Below are 21,496 nucleotides of genomic sequence, written 5' to 3'. Positions count from 1 at the left end.
CCCCCCCCCCGGAAAACGACTCCACTCTGACATTTTAATCATTAGGGAGTGCTGGAGCACGTTGGTAGTGCTCTGACGGTTTTTAGCATGTGATCATTGATTCTATTATTGGTCTCAGTAAACTGGTACATGGTAGCAGCGCAACCGGGGGGTGGGGGGTGGTGGGGGGTGTTCGTATTGTATGAAAATGTAACAGAAACTGGTGATCGGGGCTTTGCATTTATATTTGTGCAGACTAATAAAAAGTGAAAAAAAAAAGAAGTACTCTGCACAGCAACAAAGTGATGCTGACCCAATAAATTGAAATGCATCACAGGGACACTAAACAACTGCATTTTACTGTATTACTGATACTCTAACACGCCAGATTGCCCTACATTCTTAGAATGATACTAGTTACACTATATTCCAGAGACTGTAATGCACCTCATGGCATTGCATTGACTGATGCCAACAAACCATTTTACTGTACACTCCAAGATCCCAACCATCACAATCCACTATAGACAATGATGACTAATCAACCTCAGCGGTTCCTAGGGACAATTCATTTTAAGCTCTGTTCTCTTCTTCAAGAAGAGGCCACGAAACATACAAACCGGCGGCCCGTAAGAACTCACACATCAGGTAATCTGTCCCTTTCCTGTGTAATCATGGCCCTTGAGTGTACTGTTGTTTAATTAGTGTTTGCATTTAGTGTCCCATTATGGCTCATTTAAAAGATTGTCCCCTTTCCACATAGAAGTTCAATGTAGATGGCCCAGAAAGAGGAGTAGTGGATTGTGTGTCAAGACTCTGAAACACACACAATTTTGGAAAATGCGGAAATATTCGAGAAAGAGTATCAGAAACTTGAAGACTTTTCTCCAGATTACTTAAAATCCTTACCAACCACACTCTTTATTTTTTAAAGAATGCAAAACCTTCAGTGCAACAGTCAAGAAAAAGGATGCCTAATAGAAAAGTGATTATTTAACAATTTTGATTAAACTATTTCTCATGCTATGGTAAGAAATTAAAAAAAAACCTTAACGCTCCTTGTCTTATGCCTGGTTTTGCTTTGTATTCCACATGATCTTCAACCCCTTCGCCCAAATTAAATCATATTTTTCAATTATCATTATCCATCTAGATGCTCAGGAGTCTATTCACAAACTGCATCTTGTAGTGTGTGAAGTAGTACTGCAGTAGTGTTATTTAAGTTCTACAAAATATTATTCAGAAAACTACCTGTGGACACCTCCGCCCTTTACTATGTTTTCTCTGTGGAGCTCTCCACTAACGTGGCAGTGGTCTCTGCACATGGAGGTATACGTTTTTGTAATAAACATGGGAGGGACCAGGTTGAGTGGCTGGAAAATAGAAATACTACTAATTGTGAGGGTTTTAGGAACATTTAAGGAGCTGTTTAGGGAAGGATAAGGAGGGTTGTAATGCGGGACATGCTAATACAAAAATACAAAATACAAAATACAAAAGCAAGTCTAGTATTTCACATGGTGACTCGAAGGTATTGCAACACACTACCAAATGTATATATATATATATATATATATATATATTTCAAAAAACCTCTCCGTCACGGAAAGAATGAGCCGCACACATTGTGGTGTTCAAGATGTTTATTTCATGCTCCATAGTCCTTAATGCATTTTCGGCCAACCTTTGGCCTTCTTCAGAGGAGGAGCTTACAGGTGACTGGGGGCCGTACTCACAGGAACCAGATCAGTGCTTCCCTTTTATCTTCAGTATTAGAACCCTCTAGTGGGCGTCACAATAAATTGAAATGCAGAGCATCATGGTTCTTGTAGTCCGACTTTTACTTTTTTTATATATATTTTTTTTTTCTCAAAAGACTGAAGTCGCGGCACACCTCTAAGACTACCGTGAACAGGAACGTTTGGTTCGAAACGCGAAGGAGAATTTTGTGATCTGCAATAAATACCATCTTTCAACTGGCCGTTACCGACCGGTATTTGGTGACCTACATCTGGCCCATAGTTCCTTAGGATGGCATGTGTGAGCACAAGATTCATCATTTTCTTACACTAAGTCTCTTTAGAATACATCAACACGCTCACAGTTAATCGTGTCAAAACAGATGTACAAAGACTTGTAAAGTGGTTTTGTGAATGCATAAGTGAATATATAAGTTGTACATGGTACATGTGCTCAATTTCATCAAACAATATTATTTTTGTTAATATTTCATTGACAGACTGAAAGCAGACACTTGCCTTATCAATTTTCTTTTGTTTCATAGTATTTATAACCTACTAATGAAGGACCAATGGTACGAAAAGCATTGAGGATTTTAATGAAAGATCTCATTTGTGTTACACATGATTAATAATTGAACATGTGTGGCAGATTAAAAAACAATCAAAGGATTGAAACTGATTCAATAAAATCAAGATAAATAAACAGTATTTTTTGGCAATAAGATTCATTTACCATAAACAACTCACTGAAGCATTGAGAGTGAAAGGAGGAACCCGTCCAGGGGCCACAAGGTGTGTAGGGGAGACACTACACCAGGTTTGGTATAGTGAATTGATGATTATTTCAAGGACACTCAGGATCAGTGGGTGAAACCCCATCCTCACCCAAAACATTTTACAAGTTTGATTATGATGATTAAAAGGGTGTGCACTGATAAATTTGCAATAACCTATTTTAGATGTTAGCATATTGCTTTGTCTTTTAGAAATAAAAAGACATATTGAAAAGCTCCAATCTTCCCAATAAAATGTTGCATTTTTGTGAAATACGCAAAATATTTAATAATTTGAGAATTTGTTTGATTTATACTTGTTTCTGTATGTTTATATATTATTTTGAGGTTCAAATCCTAGAAATTGGTTAGGTGGGGGCCACCGATTATCCAGCATTGATTCAGTGGGGATCCACAGAAGTCAAAAGGTTAAGAACTGTGATTTAGATGATTTCCAGGTGGGTCTTTGGGAAACTGTCTCTCTCTCTTTAAATCTTATTGCTTGATCTCAATATGGTGGTGAAAGAAACAGTGTGTCTCCATTAAACTTGCCGCATTTGTTTGTGGCTATTAACTCCATTGATCATGACATCTTAGTCAGTATCCTCTTGCATGATATTCCAGTGCAAGTACACCTAAACTGTCCTTACCCTTACGTTGGGGTTGGCACCATGCTCCAACAGACACTTCACTGCTCCGAGGCACAGGTTTGATGCAGCAATATGCAGCGCAGTTCCATGGTTGAAGTCACTGCACGTTGTATTCACCACTACAACAAACAAGGATCAAACACAAGGTCTATTATAAAAGATAATGATTACCAACTTGTCCTTATGTGACAGACACCATAGAAGCCCCCTAAAATCCATTGATAATTGAGTCATGTGACTGACAATAGCATAGCTTTTACTTTTCCTCATCTTTATCCCCTCCTCATTGCTGTCACTGCTCAAGTGGTACCTTGCAGTATGATCAGACTCAGCTAGCTTGCTTTGCACACTACTGACTAGCCACAGGGTTGACCTGTAAAGCCACCACTTTTATGGTGTAAAAGAGCTTTAGAAGCAGCAATTTAGGCGAGTTCTCTGTAATGCTCTGTAATCAACTAGATCACAACTTTTACTTTCATGTAATTTAACTGGGTGAAAGTTATATATGCACTGGTTAGCAGCATAACATCACTTAATTCCCACAAATAAGTGAAAGAAGTTGCTTCTTGACTTGACACCAGAAAATATGTCTGGTGAGCCATGGTGTTTTCCACATTTAGGGCTAAGAATTGGTGTGATATATTTTTTACCTAACACCAGAACTTGATAGGAGGCAAGCTCACTGGCCACAGGATTTGGGATAAAGACATTAGAACCTGTTCCAGAGGTGTCATATCATAAAATATCACCCACTACATCACTACCACTACATCAAGCTTTCGCATTATGAAAGCCACTATATCGTACTTAATACATACATGGTCAAAGTACTGCAGGTACTTTGACCATGTATGTCTTAAATTAAATTAACTACTACATTGTTTTCACTACATCAAGAGTACAACTACACCACATTTAGCCTTAAACTTAACTCCAACACTCCACCGTATCCCAATCTTGGCCCTAACGCTAACGCTAGACCCTCCCCCTAACCTCAACACTAATTCTATTCTTAATACTTACCCTCACCCTATAAATTCAGCATAAGCCAGAATCCTACCCCATGAGCAATCCTAAACATACACCAAAGGGTGAATCTCCAATTGCTCTTATCCTTACACTAACCCTCACCCTCCCTCTTCCTTTAGAGATTACCCTTGAATGGAAGGTTAATGCTGATTTATTGTGATTGTTTTATATGCTGTTTGAAGGATCTGAGGGCCTCATTTATAAGTTGACGGACAGCCCACCATTCTGCCAGGGGGATGGAGTAAATTGCTTCATCCCCCTGGCTGAGGGACCACCCACTACAATTATAAAATACTTCCAAGCAGGCGGTTGTTTATAATGCATCAGCAGTGGTGTAGCTAGACCTATTGCCACCCGGGGTGGTCCCTAAGTTTGCCGTCAAGTGCAGGTAAGAGCAGGGGGGTGTGCCGGCCAAAGGATGACTTGTTCAGGGAGGGGGGTAGGGTTGGCGGCTGACAAATGACTTGTTCTCGAAGGGGGGCCGGGGATAGTGATAGTCGGCAGACACGACTTGCTCACCTCCGCCGCCCCCAAAAAGAGTGCTGCCCAGGGCGGACGGCCCCCCTTGCCCCTTCTAGCTACACCGCTGATTGTCAGGGACATCCGTCACGGCGGTTCCTGCCAACGCATTTCGCAGTTTGGTGCAGGGCTGCATGAGCAGGACCAGCCATGAACCAAATAGTTTTCTTTTTTTATTTTCAAGATGCAAATCATAAAATTTGATTTTCTTTTTGAAAGTAAAACATGTAATGCTCCCCTCACCATAGGTGTCATCTCCCATGGTGAGAGAGGCATTATTAGCATGTACTGTCTCCAACAGCCAGGATTTGCCTTACAGTTACTGACAGTAAAAGAAATGGCTTTATGTCTGCCCATCCTGATTGGGTTTGGCTACTAGTCACAGCCGTAGTCAAACCTATGATCCACCTGCATCTACATCGGGGAGGCGGGCCATAATGTTGGCGGTATGAGTCCTCTGTTGCAGTTGCAATTGAGTATCCTTACCGCCAACATGTAAATCAGCCCCTAAGATGTCAATTAAAGTGATTTATACCTGATGCTTCCTATTTTACTAATTTAAACGGTGTTAGTATTAATCTCCTTAGTTCAAGTTTGGATTTAGGGCCGTCACTGTAACTGTACATTGATGTAGTAAATTTGATGTCATGGAAGTACACTTGTGACTTTTCGGAACACCCACACCTCTTCCAAATATCTAAAATCAATTCTTCTTAGAATGTATGCCATGTATACATGTCTGACTGCATCCTATGCTTTATCGCACCATCTTTGAGGGAGAGCGGAGTCTCTCACTTGGTCATAGCAGTCTTGCTTCATTGAAAATAAATCAGGAGCAAGGAACTGGCCCCCTCCGAAACCCTTCCCTAAAAGTGAAAAGTATATGCTGTTCTCTGAAACCCTCTAATGAGTTGTGCTATTTCACCTGAAGCGATAACTCTAGGTGAAATTCTGCATCTTGGGATTCTGAGTCTTCCTGGGGCTGGAGGTATTGAGTTGCCAAACTCTGGGATCAATAATACCAGACCTGTAGACACTGGGCCTGTCTGTATTGCTGCAAGGGCAGGAGTTGTGGGCAGCATGACAGCCTAGCACCCAACCAAACACTGCAGCAATATAGGGGGAGCAAACAATGATTCCTTCCAGGCAGACATACGCCTGCCGTGCACGCCTGTCCCCCACTAAACACCCTGATCCTTCACCAGCCCTCCAGCTGACACTTTCTTCCTGCTCTGAGGAGGTGGAAAATGTCAGCATTTTATTTTGACAGAATCCAGAAAAACTGCCTGGATTATTATGCAGTATTACTCCAGTATCTCTAAGGCAGGATAACTGTGGTTTTCCTTTCGGCTATCTGGAGAGTATTGAATTAAATTCAGAATATGCCACTTGCCTACATACATCTGAGAAGTGAGACTGTTTCGGTTTTAGATTAAATGTGATGAAGCGGAAATCTCATTTTGTTTGTAGAGGTGCATGTTTATGTTTATGTTTTTTGCGATTTTTATAGCGCACAACTACCCGGAGGTGTCTCGGCGCTTGGTTTACAGAACAGTCGCTGAGGCAGAAATTAATGTGAGAAAAACCAGGTTTTTAATTTCTTCCTAAAACTGCTAAGTGTTGGGGCCAGTTTGATGTAAAGGGGAAGTGCGTTCCAAAGTTTGGCTGTGGAGATCGTGAAGCATCTGTCACCCCAGCTAGCTTTCCTTGTTCATTGAATTTTGAGCAAGTGAGCTGAGGAGGAGCGGAGCGTTCTTGAATTTTCGAGTGGGCAGAGAGCATCTTTAAGAAACTGTGGGCCTAAATTGTTGGTGGCTTTGTAGGCAATACACAGTGCCTTAAACTTTGTACGGCTTCTGACTGGGAGCCAGTGCAGTTGTTGGATATAAGGGGAAATAGGAGTGAACTTAGGAATGCCCAGTAGGATTCTGGCTGAGGCATTCTTAACTAGCTGTAGCCTATTGAGGACTTTTTCCTGGGCGTTCAGAAGAAGGGCATTGCAATAATCTGTTTTGGCAAAAACCAAAGTGCTGATTAGGGTTTTACCGGCTGAAGAGGGAAGGTAGGGTAGGAGTTTTTTTTTATTTTTTTGAGGGTAAAGAAGGATGAGGAGACCACAGAGTTGACATGATGATGGAAAGTCATTTTATTGTCAAACGTGACTCCAAGGTTACGAACCTTAGTGACAGGTTCTGGTGGTGATCCCATCTCAGTTGGCCACCATTGAGGGGACCAAGTAGGTTCTAGTTTCCCGAATGTCATCACCTCTGTCTTGTCAGAGTTTAATTTAAGACAGTTTGATGACATCCAGGAACTGATTGCCAACATTCCATTTTGAAAGTTTGCGGCAACTGTCGCTCCGTTGTTGTGTACGGATAGCACCAATTGGGTGTCATCAGCATAGGTTGTGAGGGCAATGCCGTAAGATTTAATCACCCTCGCTAAGTCCGAAACATAAATGTTAAACGGTGTCGGACTTAGCGAGGAGCCCTGTGGTACTCCGCAAGGAAGGGTGAAAGTGTGGGAAGTGAAAGGGCCCATCTTTACTGTCTGTGAGTGATTGATTAGGCAGGAGGCAAGGAGTTCTTTGGCCTTGTTCTGAATGCCTATTGCATAGACACGGTCGATCAAAGTAGCATGATCGACCGTGTCAAAGGCTGCAGAGAGATCCAGCAGTATTAACACTGCAGCTCCTCCTTTATCCAATGTTATCCTTATTTCGTCTGCCGCTTTTATTAGCGCAGTTTCAGTTCCATGTCCCTGTCTAAACCCAAATTGGGTGTCATCCAGTAAGTTGTTGTTGTCTATGAATTTGGAAAGTTGTATATTCATACTTTTTTCAAATACTTTTGCTGGAAAGGGAAGACATGCTATGGGACGATAACTAACTGGGAGAAGAGGATCAAGAGTGTTTTTTTTTAAAAGTGGCTTAATAATAGCCTCTTTCCAAACTGATGGGTATACGTCGGTGATGAACATAGCATTGCAAATGTTCATCAAAGCGGGGGAGATGGCTTCTGGGATGAGATTAAGAATGGCAGGAGGGCAAGGGTCTGAAGACGATCCAGATTTTGTACTGGAAACTAGACGTCGAATTTGCTCCTCCGTGGCTGCTTCGAAAACCAAAAAAATAGGAAGGCAAAGATTGGTTGGTAGTGATAGTGGGGGGGATTTAGTGGTAAAGGCTGAAAAAATAGAGGTGACTTTATCTTTAAAAAAATTAGCAAGGGAATTGCAGAGGGCTTGAGATACATCAGGACAAGGGGCAGGGGGATTAGAGAGTTGAGTAACAACTTGAAAAAATTCTCTTGCGGAATTTTTTGCTTGATTGATTTGGGAGGTGTAGTAGCTGGTTTTTTCAGAGGTGATGAGGTCTTTATATTTGGAGAGGGCGCATCTGTATGTGATTTTATCGGAGGGGTTGTAGTAGCGGCGCCAATGTCTCTCCAAGTTTCTGCAGTATTGTCTCTGAAGACGTAGGGATTCCGTAAACCAGGGGGCAGAGGGGAGCTTTCTACTACGTAGGGAAGTTTTTAACGGTGCTAGTTTATGACAAGCCGTGTCTAGGCTGTTGAGGTAGTTATTAGAGGCTAGTGAAGGGTCTGGTTCAGTGGGGATGATAGTGTCAGACAGCATAGAAGCAATATGAGAAGTGTTGATATTTTTCCAATCTCTAAGGAGATGGGAGAGGATGATACATTAGATGATGAAAGGGGTTTGAGTTTTATGGCGAAGCAGACTGCAGAGTGATCAGTCCAAATGAGAGGGATCACATCTGAGATCACGATATACGGATTGGTAGTGAATATCCCATCTAAGGTATGGCCGGCTTTATGTGTAGGCTGATTAACAATTTGCTGAAGGCCCGCTGCTAGCAGATCGTTAGTAATAGCGATGGTATCAGGGTCACAGATAGATTCAAGATGGAAATTGAAGTCTCCCAGTACGGTAAAATGTGGTGCTCCAGCCGTGACTTCAATTATGTTGTTAAGATTGTTAAGGAATTTAGATCTGGGCCCAGGAGGGCGGTAGAGTAGCATGCCTACGAATGATTGACTGCCGGAGAGGCTGATTGAAAAGGAGAAGGCTTCGCAATCTTTATAATTAAGATTGGTGATTTTAACTTTGAAACGATTCCTGTAAATGATGGCTATCCCTCCACCCTTTTTTTTTCTTCTGTCCAATCTGTGCACGCAGTAATTTTCAGGGGAGGCTGCTTTAAAATCAGGGCCTGAAGAGTCATCACCCCAAGTCTCGGAGATAAATAATAGATCAAGGTTATATGACTCAATAAATTCTAAGATTTCGGTTTTGTGTTTAGGAACGGAGCGTACGTCAATAAGTGCTGCTAAAACCTGAGGGGGGGAGTTAGCCAAAAGGTTGGGTGAGGTGCATGCAGGACATTTAAGAGGACCTACCATAGGGTTGGTATTTAACAAGTAAGGTAAAGAATGTGGAAGGTTTACCGGAGTTTTTAGGTTTCGAAGTTGAGCTGAGGTGTATTTGAGCAGAGTCGAGGATTGAGCAAAGCAAGGCACTGCCGGGGCAGGGGGGGTGGCCCTGGGCCAGGCCTCGGCGCGGACGAGCGCAGACGAGCTTGCCTTAAGCGCGCCTTCGGCGCGCAATCGTCGCACCCGCTGCATTCGTCCTCTGCGCTTCCGGTAGGTGTGCATGCTTTATGACAGTGGGGGAAGTTAGACGGGGGCGTGGCCAGCACACGTGGGCGTGTCCTGTGGGACCCGGAAATGGCGGCAAGATTGAAAATATTCACCCGCTACAGCGCTAAAATCCGCTGTGCGGGAGTGTCCGTGACTGAAGATCGGGTGCCAGGGGATCGGTAGCAATTAAGAACACAAGTAATCACAAATAATATTAAAAAACAAGCTATCTCTTCTCCCGGCTATTTCGCCTCTGGAGGGTGCTGTAAGTGCACATGCACATGCATCATAATCATGTGTAGTGCGCACCCGCATACAATCTTGAAATAATATCTAAACGTGAAGTGTTAGATTTGGAATGTATTAACAATTGCGTGACACATGTTAGGCTATTGACAAGTAGCATGGAGAATTAGCTTGGAAAATGAATGTAATTAGAAGAAACATTAACATGGAGAACTCGTGTTGTAAAACTGACAAATTACTAGGTCCGAGAAGTAATTTTTGATTCCTGGGAAACACTGGTAATCTTTGGAACCTGGTGGGGGGATACCGGTCAGAATGTTAGATTCTTTCCCCCAGTATCCTGATGCCAAATTTCACACTACTCATAAGAGGACCTAGGAGGTAGTGCCATAACTTCCTAGAGTAATATATACGCAGCCTTTCCTCTCTTAGCCTACAACCTGACCAGCATCTGGGTTCATGAAGTAAGCCAAATCTCCCACTTTGTAATGTACCTTTGGGCTTAGAAGACTTGAGCAGGATACGGATCAGCTCAGGGACATCAAAATAGGCTGCATAGTGCAGCGCGTTCATGTTCGTCCATCGGCTGCGCAATGTCACATCTGCCCCGAGGAGGAGGAGCTGGTTGGACAGTCGTACGGCAGCAGCTGGATCACCTGCAACAGGTAAGTTTGGAGGTTATCTCTGTTTTACAACAATTTACAAATTAAAGAGTTGTTAGGAGTGCGGCTAGAGGGGAGTGTTGACAACAGCACAGTTGGGCAAAGCTTTAGAGTAATGTCACACACCCTTAATGCTATAGTCAGAAAATCCACACATAGCCAAGGAAGCCACCATTGGGTATTGCTAAAGTTTCACTCAATGTATAAAACCCACTGACAGTAAAGGTCTAGTTTGAAGCATCAAGTCACAAGAAATGCAGCCGAGGAACTAGCAAACTGTTGCCTGATGCAGGTGAGTGTGATACCGCATCACACTTGACTACATCTGACATTACACAAAAGAGGTAATCTCTGTAGTCATACCCCTGTGGAATTGCACATTTGCATCTATATATCATAACAAAGCACTCAAAACACTGAGCCTCCCTCTGGCCCATCAAACTGTTGCATTAAAGCTCTGCTTAGGGGGACAGCAGGTGGTGTTGTGCTTCCTTACCCACACCATGAGCACCGGCCTTGCACGCATAGTGAAGGAGAGTCATATCGGTCAGCCCATCACGGTCATTCACATGGCCACCACGCTTCAGTATCTGCAATCAAGGTAAGGAAAAGCAATTCAGATGGATGCAAACAAGAAAGTTTAGCGGCAGAAAGAGAGGCACTGAAAGATGAGTTAGCAAGTGAAATGGTCCTCGTACAAAAGGTTTGTGCTATATCGGTCCTGGGAATCATTTGTGTTTTTAAATCTGTAGGACTAAGTTGCCTAAACTGTTAAAGGTACTGTGAGACACCGCAGGAGTTGCAAGGTTTTGTAGAGCACTGGGCAAGCCACATGCTTGAAAAGTCAAACACTGCACCACCTTAAAAAACGGAAAGATGATGCAAGCCTTTATTTTGGACATATATTGGGATTCTGACTGGTTCCCCTTGCGGGGGCAGCAATGTATGTGAAGTCTCTAATTTTCCAGAAAACTTAACTGTGGTTAGAACTGGTTGATAGCTGTATGTAAACTTATGGGAGTGAAGCATGGATGTATGACGTTACAATGCATACTTTTACAACGCATACCTTTACAACGCATTTTTTACAACGCAGCATCCATTACAATGCATTCCATTACAACGCATGCCATTACAACAAATTTTTAAAAACTACCTTTACAACGCATTCCAATACATTGCATGTATGGTAAGTATTGGATAGTATAGGGGTAAAAAATACTATTCTAACTCCAGGGGGGTGCAACAGTAGGGTAAGTGTTGGATAGTGTAGGGGTAAACATTACTATTCTAACTCCAGGGGGTGCAACAGTAGGGAAAGTGTTGGATAATGTAGGGGTAAAAAATACTATTCTAACTCCAGGGGGGTGCAACAGTAGGGTAAGTGTTGGATAGTGTAGGGGTAAACATTACTATTCTAACTCCAGGGGGTGCAACAGTAGGGAAAGTGTTGGATAATGTAGGGGTAAATATTACTATTCTAACTCCAGGGGGTGCAACAGTAGGGTAAGTGTTGGATAGTGTAAGGGTACTATGCGTTGTGATGGTATGCGTTGTAATGGTATGTGTTGTAATGACATGCTTTGTAGTGGTATGCTTTGTAGTGTCATGCGTTGTAATGGTTGCGTTGTAATGGCATGCGATGTAATGGATGTTGCGTTGTAAAAGTTTTGTTGTAATGGTAGTGTGTTGTAAAAGTTGTGTTGTAAAGTTTGTTTCCCATGAAGCATTATTGGGAAGCTGCAAGGCTATTGAAAAGTGACCAAGAGAACAAATAGTTTTTGCTGTATCTCACTATTTGTATTGTGCTTGGAACCAAAGGAAAAAGGCCCTAGGTAATTGCAATTTTTAAAATTTTGAATATCAAATATTTCGAAAAGCCTTAGCAAGATTACTTAGTTGCTTTTTACTCTTATAGGGTTCTTACTGTCTAAACCATTTGGTTATGACTTACTTTTTAAATGTATAAATGTTTTATAGATTGCTATTTGCACCTGAGGTTTTATGTATCTCAATCTAATATAAAGTTGTATATAGTATCAACATGAACAGTTATAGGAATTATTTTTAAAAGTATAAATGTTTTATAGATTGCTATTTCCACCTGAGGTTTAATATATTTCAATATGACATAAAGCTGTACATAGTACCAACATGAACAGTCACTGGAATAACTATCCTCCAATTTTATGTATAGTTTTTTAATACATGTAAATAGGAAGATTTTTTAAAATATTGATTATATCAGTTTTTATGTGTTTGCAATTCTTTTATGGCTTGGTAGTCGAAATAAAAGTTATTGATTGATTGATTGATTGAACTGATCTCAACACAGGTTCTGGTGCGCGAACACTGCTCATGGGTTAACGCTTACAGGTTTTTACCCTGTCAACCTTAGTAGCAGGAAGACAGTTATCACTTCTTCCGGAGGAACCTGGAGGATGGGCAATACTCTTTAGGTACCTTGGGGAAGGCAAGTCTTGTAACTAAACCTAGTCAAGTGACTGACGGGCAGGTTCCCAAAGGCTGTTCATATCATCAGGCTGGTCGTGCGAGATACAACTGAGGTGCAGAGGATGGAGAGGAGTCACTGCAGCCAAACCTGTGGCTCCTCATATTTCCAGTTGATGTTGGATGTTTAAAGAGTCACCTCTATGCCCAGCAATCAAGGTATACATTTTTAGAGGGAACAGTTGGATTCTTGCCTAACACACTAGGGGCAGACCTTTGGCCCTAAGTCACAGCGATGTTTCACGCTCTCCAGACAGAAACTCCAGTAGTAGTCAAACATTTAAGTGGACTCTAGGTAGAGGAATAGACCTCACGCCTACTTTTTTTCCCTTCTTTTTTGTAGTTTTTTAAATGGTGCGAACTAGACCCGAGACATCTGCTATCAGAGCGCTTTCAATGGGCACTAGGTTCATTGCATGAGGACACATTCATTTTCGTTAGGCACAGGGAGAATAAGTGATTTGCCCAGAATCACAGGATGTTGAGCCTAGTTGCCGAGACTCGAACCCGGTTCCCCAGCTTCGAGGTCAACCGCTCTAGCCTTAAGGGTACATCAGATGCACACATTTACTGATGTCCGACCAATTACTGCACAATCACCCCAGAGCAGGTGTAGGTAACTTTTGGTAGATGCTGCCAGGGAGGGAGGAATAGCCCCTGGCTTCGATGGATACAAAAATTAACATTATTTCACGATTGTGTGTGGACCACAAAGGTCTGGTGGAGGGTGGGGTCATATGGCTATGGTTCTGCATTCTTAGGTTCTGCCATGTTGCAAAAGGAGTGTTGTGCAAATAAAGCTCTGGGGTATGGGATTTAGACAGTTGAATATGCACTTTTTCCTTCTGAGCGATGCTCACATGTAGAGTTCCTGTGACTTGCCCACATAGATCGATTTACCACCGATAGCTTTCAGGAGAGTAGTGTACACCCCTATAGTAGGCCGGCACACTTAAGCATGCTCTTGCACAGGTAGTGCTCAGCTAACCCACAGACAGAGAAGTATGTAACACAAGGGTGATAGAGAGTACCTTATTGGGCAGCAATATTCTGCCATAACTTTCATTAGAATAACATTAAAAACACACAAAAAAAACAATAATGGTTTTTAATGGTAATTAGCAATGAAAAGACATAGACTTCGGTCTCATGGTTCCCTCGGGTACTTCTTACCGGACAAGAACCTGTGCAATTCTAGGCAAACATGAGGTGTCAGTCTGCCTTTGGCAAACATCCAGGAATACACACTGTAGACTAAATAACTTTGGGCCCGATTCACAGATATAACTTAAGACAAAATCCTAAACTTACTACCATTTTGGTATTCACAGAAGGCACTTAATCATTTTGGTATTCACAGAAGGCACTTACTCATCAATGAGTAAGTGCCTTCTTCTGTGAATACCAAAATGAGTAAGTGCCTTTTGTGAATATGAAAATGAGTAAGTGCCTTCTGTGAATACCAAAATGGTAGTAAGTTTAGGATTTTGTCTTGAGTTAGTTCTGTGAATCGGGCCCATAGTGTGTGAATCACACAAATTGCATTTTCCATTAAACTCTGTTGGGTACTATTTATAGCAAAAGAAATTAGGAATTATGGCTTTCTTTAGAGATTGGTTGGCAGGGTATCTAAACCATCACATTTGTGATATGTTATTTTCCATCTTCTCAGAGTTTAAGAACATAAGAGAGAAAAAACGTTTAGGGATGAGATGGTGTAGTCTGGAAATATCGAATCCCAAATATCGACGGGACAGAATATCGTTACCAAAATAACGAGGGATAAAATATTGGCAGGTTTCTTTCTATACATTTTCTACAACTAACTCCACATTGGTAATATATCTATCTTCAAGGTATGAAGATGTGAAGTTAACAATAATAAATCTTCACCTCCCTCTGTGCGTATACCTTTGATATTTGGGGGGATATTCACAACAAAATGTCAGAAGCACGGTGTTACGCCAAAATTGGTAAGGCCCCACCTCAACATTTTTAAAACGCAAGGATGCACCGCATGTACAAAAAATATGGCGCATCCCTGTGTTTCCCCTAGCGCTGGTGCTAATAAAGCTGCAAGCGCCAGCGCAGGCACCCTTGCCCCACGTTGCAATGCAGGAGCGATTCTTTATGTGCAGGAAATGACACGTTCCTGCACATAAACAATCTTGAAAGGCAATTTTTTCTTCCCATGTGTGCTGCTGGATGCAGCACACATGGATAAAGCAAAAAACGAGGAGAAATTCATAATTTCTCCTTGTATCGCCAGTCTAAGACCAGTTATTCCCTGGTCGTAGTTTTTAGCGCTGCCCTAGCCTTGTAAACATAGGGCAGCATCAGAAAGCAATGGATGTGACGGTGGAAAGCCCACTACAACACCCATTGCATTCCCCTTTCAGGTCGAGTGAAGCATGAAAAGGCGCCTTATTTACAAGGCGGCGTCAAGCCACGTTAAGTGGCTTAACACCCCTTGTAAATAAGTAGAAGTGGATATTGCCACAAGAACGTCACTAAAAGCGGCGTTCTGGTGGCGATCTCCCCTTGTAAATATGCCCCTTTTCAATATTTGGGATCTGATATTCCCTACTACAGTCCATCAGGCGTCATGCACTGATTCGCATTCACCACAGGGAGGAGCACTTTGCCTTAGTTGTTGACTGATCAAGGACCATTTCATAAAACAAAATAAAATATCATGACAGATTTTCAAGAAAGAAGCAGCCTTTGCACTCACCTCATTTCCAATGATATCGATTTTATGCTGCACTTGGGGGACCCACTGGCGGATGATGGCGAAGAGCTCCGGGACCGTGGTCTTGGGGTCATACAGAATTTCTTGGCAGACAGGGTCGTTTGGGTCGAAGAATGTGAACGCTGAAAATATGGAACAGCATGACATCATCAGGGGAGACACGTATGGAATTATTAAGAAACATACCTGAGAAAGCAAAGGCAATTTAAGGACTTGACCACCAAGAGAAGGAAAACATCCTTAACAACGCGGTCAGTACACCGCAATGCTGTTACATCGCGGTCGTTACAACGACCGCATGTAACAACACTATGCCATTACAACGCACGTCTTTATATCGACTTGCGCTAGTTGACATGCTAACATTAAAAATGGTGTAGTTTACTATCCCAACACCTTCCCTACTGATAAGTGGACTGGAGTTGGAATAGTAAATTACACACTTTTAATGTTAGCACGCCACCTAGCGCAAGTCGATGTAAACACTTGCGTTGTAAAGGCATAGCGTGGTAACATGCAGTCGTTGTAACGACTGCGATGTAACAGCACGCGTTGTAATAACACGCGTTGTTACATCATACATCTCCAAGAGAAAGGTGTAGACGTACGTCTGACTGAAGTATGTAAAGGAGGAGTCTGATCCAAACAAGGTCAAATGCAGTTACATTTACAGCTGCTCCAGATTCCCTTATGTTTACATGCCAATATAATTGGAGTCTGGGATTAGTTGCAATTTGTACGTATAATTCGAATTATGAACTATCACAGACCTGCTTTCGTGATAGTGCATATTGTACCATATCATTTTTATCCTGTGTTCATATTGCGCGTTTATGGTTTTATGTAATATGAAACCGAATAAAGAAATTTCAAGAAATTTGAATACATGCCATACCTACAATCTTGTGAAAATGGTATTAAATCCCTTTATTTTGGCTGGGACTGAAGGGTGTAGGGAATCATCAGGAAGAGCAAAGCGCTTGGGATTATGTTCCTCTATCAAGAGTTTATATGACTTTATAAATGTCGCAATTTGAAAAATGTATCTGCATTATGTAACACTGAAAGGGCTTTAACTGCCGTGTATCTTAGCCCGGGCTTTAGTAGTTTACAAGAAAAACACTATTCTTCAGTTAATGGACAGTGGGCAAAGTAGTTCCTAGATTATCCAGGCGTTGAGGTGCATAAAAAATATGTTGTGAACTCTGTTCCTAAATGCAATGTCGGCGATGTGGCTAAAAAAAGAAAAAAAATATTCTGCAACTTTTTTGCTGCATTTCGCCTTCAGATAAGTATATATACAATAAACTCACACGCCTTAAATGAAATAAAGGTAAAAATAATTGGTGGAAAATGCCTTCTTTTATGTTGTTTGTGAAAGCTCAGTTGGTTAATGTGATTCGTGTGTGTGTGGGTGTGAGGGAGAGAGAGAGAGCGAGAGAGAAATTAATCCTGGATGGGGTAGTGGTAGACTGTTGCCATGTTTCCCCCCCCCCATCAGCACAGGAAGTGACATCACAGGATCTCCCATTATCCACCTACACAGGAAGTAACATCACTGAATTTCCCATCATCCACCTGGATAGGAAGTGGCCTTACTGGTTTCCCCCCCAAAACCGTCTTTAAGAGGAGAAGCGAAGCAAGAGAACTTCATTTCCCATCACCCATTAGCACAGAAAATGACATCACAATATCCTGCACTCCTCCCCCCTCCTAGCAGGACCTACTTAATGACAGCTTCAACATGGTCATGCGGCAGACAGGTACAGCAGGCACGTCACTGGTGCACCTTAGGCGCGCCAAAGGCGAGCCCCACTACGCCCATCCACGTCAGGCCCGGGAGCAGCACCAGAAGCCCTGGTCCGTTCACCACCCAACGTTACTTCCCAGCGCTCCCTAGGACTCTAGAGCAGGTACGCCATTCCCCCAAATGCTTTTCTGCCACACCTCACACCACGGTAGGAACTATCATCTTCATCCACTGCTTGTTCTCCAACAACCACCCACCCACACCCCCACACAAACACTGACAACGCCCTCAACACACAAGCACCAACAATCCCAACACCCTCACCCTACAACAAAGGCTACAGCAAACTCACACGTCATGACCCAATCGCATGCATACGATCACCCAGCAAACACACACCCGAAATATGGGGCCTGCTGAGTAGCAACACACCCGGCATCCTCTTCATCACAGAGACAAGTCTCAATCCCTCATTGGCTCTTGACACTGCACAGCAATCCCACAGGACATCCTCCACAAGCCAGGAAGAGAACTGGAGGTCATCTACAAGGAATCCACCATCAAATGCACAACATCCACAGAGAACCCCACCCCATTGACGAAACACCTTCACATAAAGCTGAAAATCTCTGAAAACTTCACCCTGAAATGATCTCTTCCCTACTGACCACCCAGACCACAAGCTACCTATATCAAACTCATACCAAAATGTGTTGCTCCGCTCACCATTGACCCCAGAGCCTACATTCTCCTCGGTGACCTGAACTTCCACCTGAAGACCAAAATGAACCCTGCTTTATAGCACTCCTCAAAAGCTTGAGCAACATCAGACTCACCCAACTCGTCCCAGAACCAAAACACACCACAGGACATATACTGGACCACATTTTCACTACAAACGACAGCATCAAATACAACTCCACCATATCACACACATGGATCGACCACTCCATCATCCACATTCAAATCAACACACCTCAAGTCAACACCCTGCCCAGGTTCGGCATTGCAATTCGCAGCTGCGGCAAAATCACAGATGAAGACTGGCTCAGTGCTGTCAGCATGGATTAACCTAGTCCCACAGACACTCTCAACAAGAACATCAACCACTGGGTCAAGAACTGTACAGACACCCTTGCACCCATTAAACGTAACACGCATATCACATCAAGCAAGCAGACCAGCTGGTATACAGAAGACCGCAGAGGAACCAAACAACACTGTAAACAGCGAGAAAAGAAATGGAGAGCAAACCACAACACCACAGACAGAGCAACCTACAAGGTGGCACTCAGACGCTATCACCAGCAAATATGAGACACCAATAACAAATCACTAGAGGACAGCATTGAAGGAAGCTCTGACAGATGCAAGGAGATTTTCTCAATCGTTAAGGATTTCACCACACCCTAAGCCCCTGTCAATAACATTGCTACCTTCCAACAACTCTGTGATAACCTATCCAACTTCTTCCACAGCAAAATCCCAGACATCTACAGCAACTCCGCAAACCAACAAAACCCCAGAGGACACATTGCTAACCTACCCACCACCAACCAAGACAGCCACCTGATTGACAGACAACCCTCATCAGAAACTGCACTGCAGCAATCATGTAGTCCATCCCCTCAGGGGGCCCAGAGGACCCATGCCCCACTATATTTACAACCTGGAAACATCATCATCAGCACCTCCCTGACCCACATCAATACCTCCATTACGTCCAACACTTTTCCAGATGAATGGAAACTTGAAGTAATCAAAGTCCTTCTCAAGAAACCCACAGCCGATCCGAATCAACTGAGCAACTTTTGACTCATCTCCCTAATCTCTTATCCAGTCAACATGATTGAGAAGGCTATCAACAAGCATCTCACAACCCACCTCGAACTTCACCATCTTCTAGACAACACTCAATGAGGATTCAGAAAGAACCACAGCACCAAAACATCACTCACTCTGGCCACCGAGGATATTCGAATCTTCCGGGGCTGAGGTGAAACAGCAACCCTCATCATGCTCTACCTCTCTGTGGCATTCAACACTGTCTCCCATACCCCTCTTCAGAAGACTCCATGAAATTGGCATGCAAGGGTCTGGTCTCAGATGGATCTGTTCCTAACTCACGGGAAGAACCCAAAGGGTCAGGATGCCACTCTTCACATCAGAGACCAAGAGACTGAATGGATGAACTGTCTCATATAGTGCAACAGCTGCTCCAGCAGGAGCGTCCCTGTGCTAGGTCATAGAGAGAGAGCAAGAGAGACCAATAACAGTGACTTAGACCATTAAGCCAGAGCATTGCTCTTAAAGATTGATATGCGGAGTCCCACAGGGATCGCCCCTCAGGCCTACCATTTCAACATGTACTGACACCGTTCCCCAACATCATTCGATCACAGGACATCACCATCATCTCCTACAATACACAGATAACAACCAACTCATTCTCTACCTGAGGGACAAGACAGCATCAGGACCAACTTCTCCAACTGCATCAAGTTCAAGTTCAAGTTTGGCATTTGTATAGCGCCCTATATACCCAGAGGGTCTCAAGGCGCTTGAGGAAGGGGAAGTTTATTTGTCGAATATCCAGGTTTTTAGTTCTTTTCTGAAGGTGAGGTGGTTCTGGGTAAGGCGGAGGTGGGTGGGGAGAGAGTTCCAGGTTTTGGCCGCTAAGTAGGAGAAGGATCTTCCACCCATGGTGGATTTATGGATGCGTGGGATTGCGGCGAGGGCTTGTGTGGATGATCGTAGTTGGCGGGGGGGGGTGTAAAAGGACAGGCGTGTGTTGAGGCAGTCGGGTCCTAGGTCGTAGAGAGCTTTGTGTGCGTGGGTAAGGAGGCGGAACGTTATTCTCTTGTTGACGGGAAGCCAGTGGAGGTCTTTTAGGTGCTCGGAGACGTGAGCTCGGCGGGGGAGGTCCAGTATAAGTCTGGCTGAGGCGTTTTGGATGCGTTGGAGTTTTTTCTGGAGTTTGGCGGTGGTTCCGGCGTAGAGTGTGTTTCCGTAGTCTAGTCGGCTGGTCACCAGTGCGTGGGTGACCGTTTTTCTTGTTTCAGTGGGGATCCAGCGGAAGATTTTTTTAAGCATGCGTAGGATGTTGAAGCAAGATGAGGTGACGGCGTTGACTTGTCTGGTCATTGATAGGGAGGAGTCTAGGATGAAGCCTAGGTTGCGTGCGTGGTCAGCAGGTGTGGGTGCATTTCCCAGGGCCGGTGGCCACCAGGAATCGTCCCAGGCGGAGGGGGATGAGCCTAAGATGAGGACTTCGGTTTTGTCCGAGTTTAGTTTTAGGCGGCTGTCTTTCATCCATTCGGCTACTTCTTTCATTCCTTCGTGTAGGTTGGTTTTGGCGGAGCTGGGATCGTTGGTGAGGGAGAGGATGAGCTGTGTGTCATCTGCGTAGGAGATGATGTTGAGGTTGTGTTTGCGTGCGATGGATGCGAGGGGACTCATGTATACGTTGAAGAGGGTGGGGCTGAGTGAGGATCCTTGCGGTACACCACAGATGACTTCGGTGGCCTCTGATCTGAAAGGGGGAAGGCGGACTCTCTGAGTTCTTCCGGCGAGGAACGAGATTATCCAGTCTAGTGCTTTACCTTGTATCCCGATGTTGCTAAGGCGTTTGATAAGGGTGGTATGGCAGACTGTGTTGAATGCTGCGGCGAGGTCAAGTAGGATGAGTGCGGTTGTTTCTCCATTGTCCAGTAGTGTTCGAATGTCGTCCGTTGCTGCGATGAGGGCGGTCTCCGTGCTGTGTTTGGCTCGGAAGCTGGATTGTGAAGGGTCGAGGGATTTATTGGATTCGAGGAAGGCGGCGAGCTGATTATTGATAGCTTTCTCGATGACTTTGGCAGGGAAAGGAAGGAGTGAGATGGGTCGGTAATTCTTGAGTTCTGTGGGGTCTGCTGTGGGTTTCTTCAGGAGGGCGCTGAGTTCGGCGTGTTTCCAGCTTTCTGGGAAGGTGGCAGCGTTTAGGGAGCAGTTGATGACATCGCGGAGATGGGGTGCGATAACGGCGTCTGCTTTGTTGAAAATGTGGTGGGGACATGGGTCGGTTGGTGATCCTGAGTGGATGGAGTTCATCAGACGGATGGTTTCTTCAGTGGTGATTGGGTTCCAGGCGCAGAGGTTGTTAGAGGGGTGTTTAGGTTCAGGTGAGGGTGGTGGGGCTTGGATTCCGGTCTCATTTGCGAAGCTGTTATGTATGTCTGCGATTTTG

General features: G+C 43.7%; 1 protein-coding gene across 2 annotated transcripts in view; it reads right to left on the bottom strand.

Moving 5' to 3' along the window:
• Positions 1–21,496, bottom strand: part of CLIP3 (CAP-Gly domain containing linker protein 3) — a 265,248-nt gene that overhangs the window by 106,499 nt on the left and 137,253 nt on the right. For both annotated transcript variants that reach the window (XR_015300039.1, XM_086938686.1), the window contains exons 3-6: positions 15,504–15,643; positions 10,755–10,848; positions 10,091–10,252; positions 3,145–3,263 (exon numbers count right to left, since the gene is read on the bottom strand). Coding sequence is in view for 1 of the 2 variants with exons in the window: in XM_086938686.1 (XP_086794812.1) it covers positions 3,145–3,263; positions 10,091–10,252; positions 10,755–10,848; positions 15,504–15,643 (515 nt within the window). In the remaining variant the exon portion in view is untranslated. The remainder of the gene's footprint in view (positions 1–3,144; positions 3,264–10,090; positions 10,253–10,754; positions 10,849–15,503; positions 15,644–21,496) is intronic.

This window comes from Lissotriton vulgaris, chromosome 9 (assembly GCF_964263255.1).
Source record: "Lissotriton vulgaris chromosome 9, aLisVul1.2, whole genome shotgun sequence".
Lineage (NCBI taxonomy): Eukaryota > Metazoa > Chordata > Amphibia > Caudata > Salamandridae > Lissotriton > Lissotriton vulgaris.
Note: the sequence above shows the minus strand (reverse complement) of the source record. Positions and strands in the feature narration are given on the sequence as shown.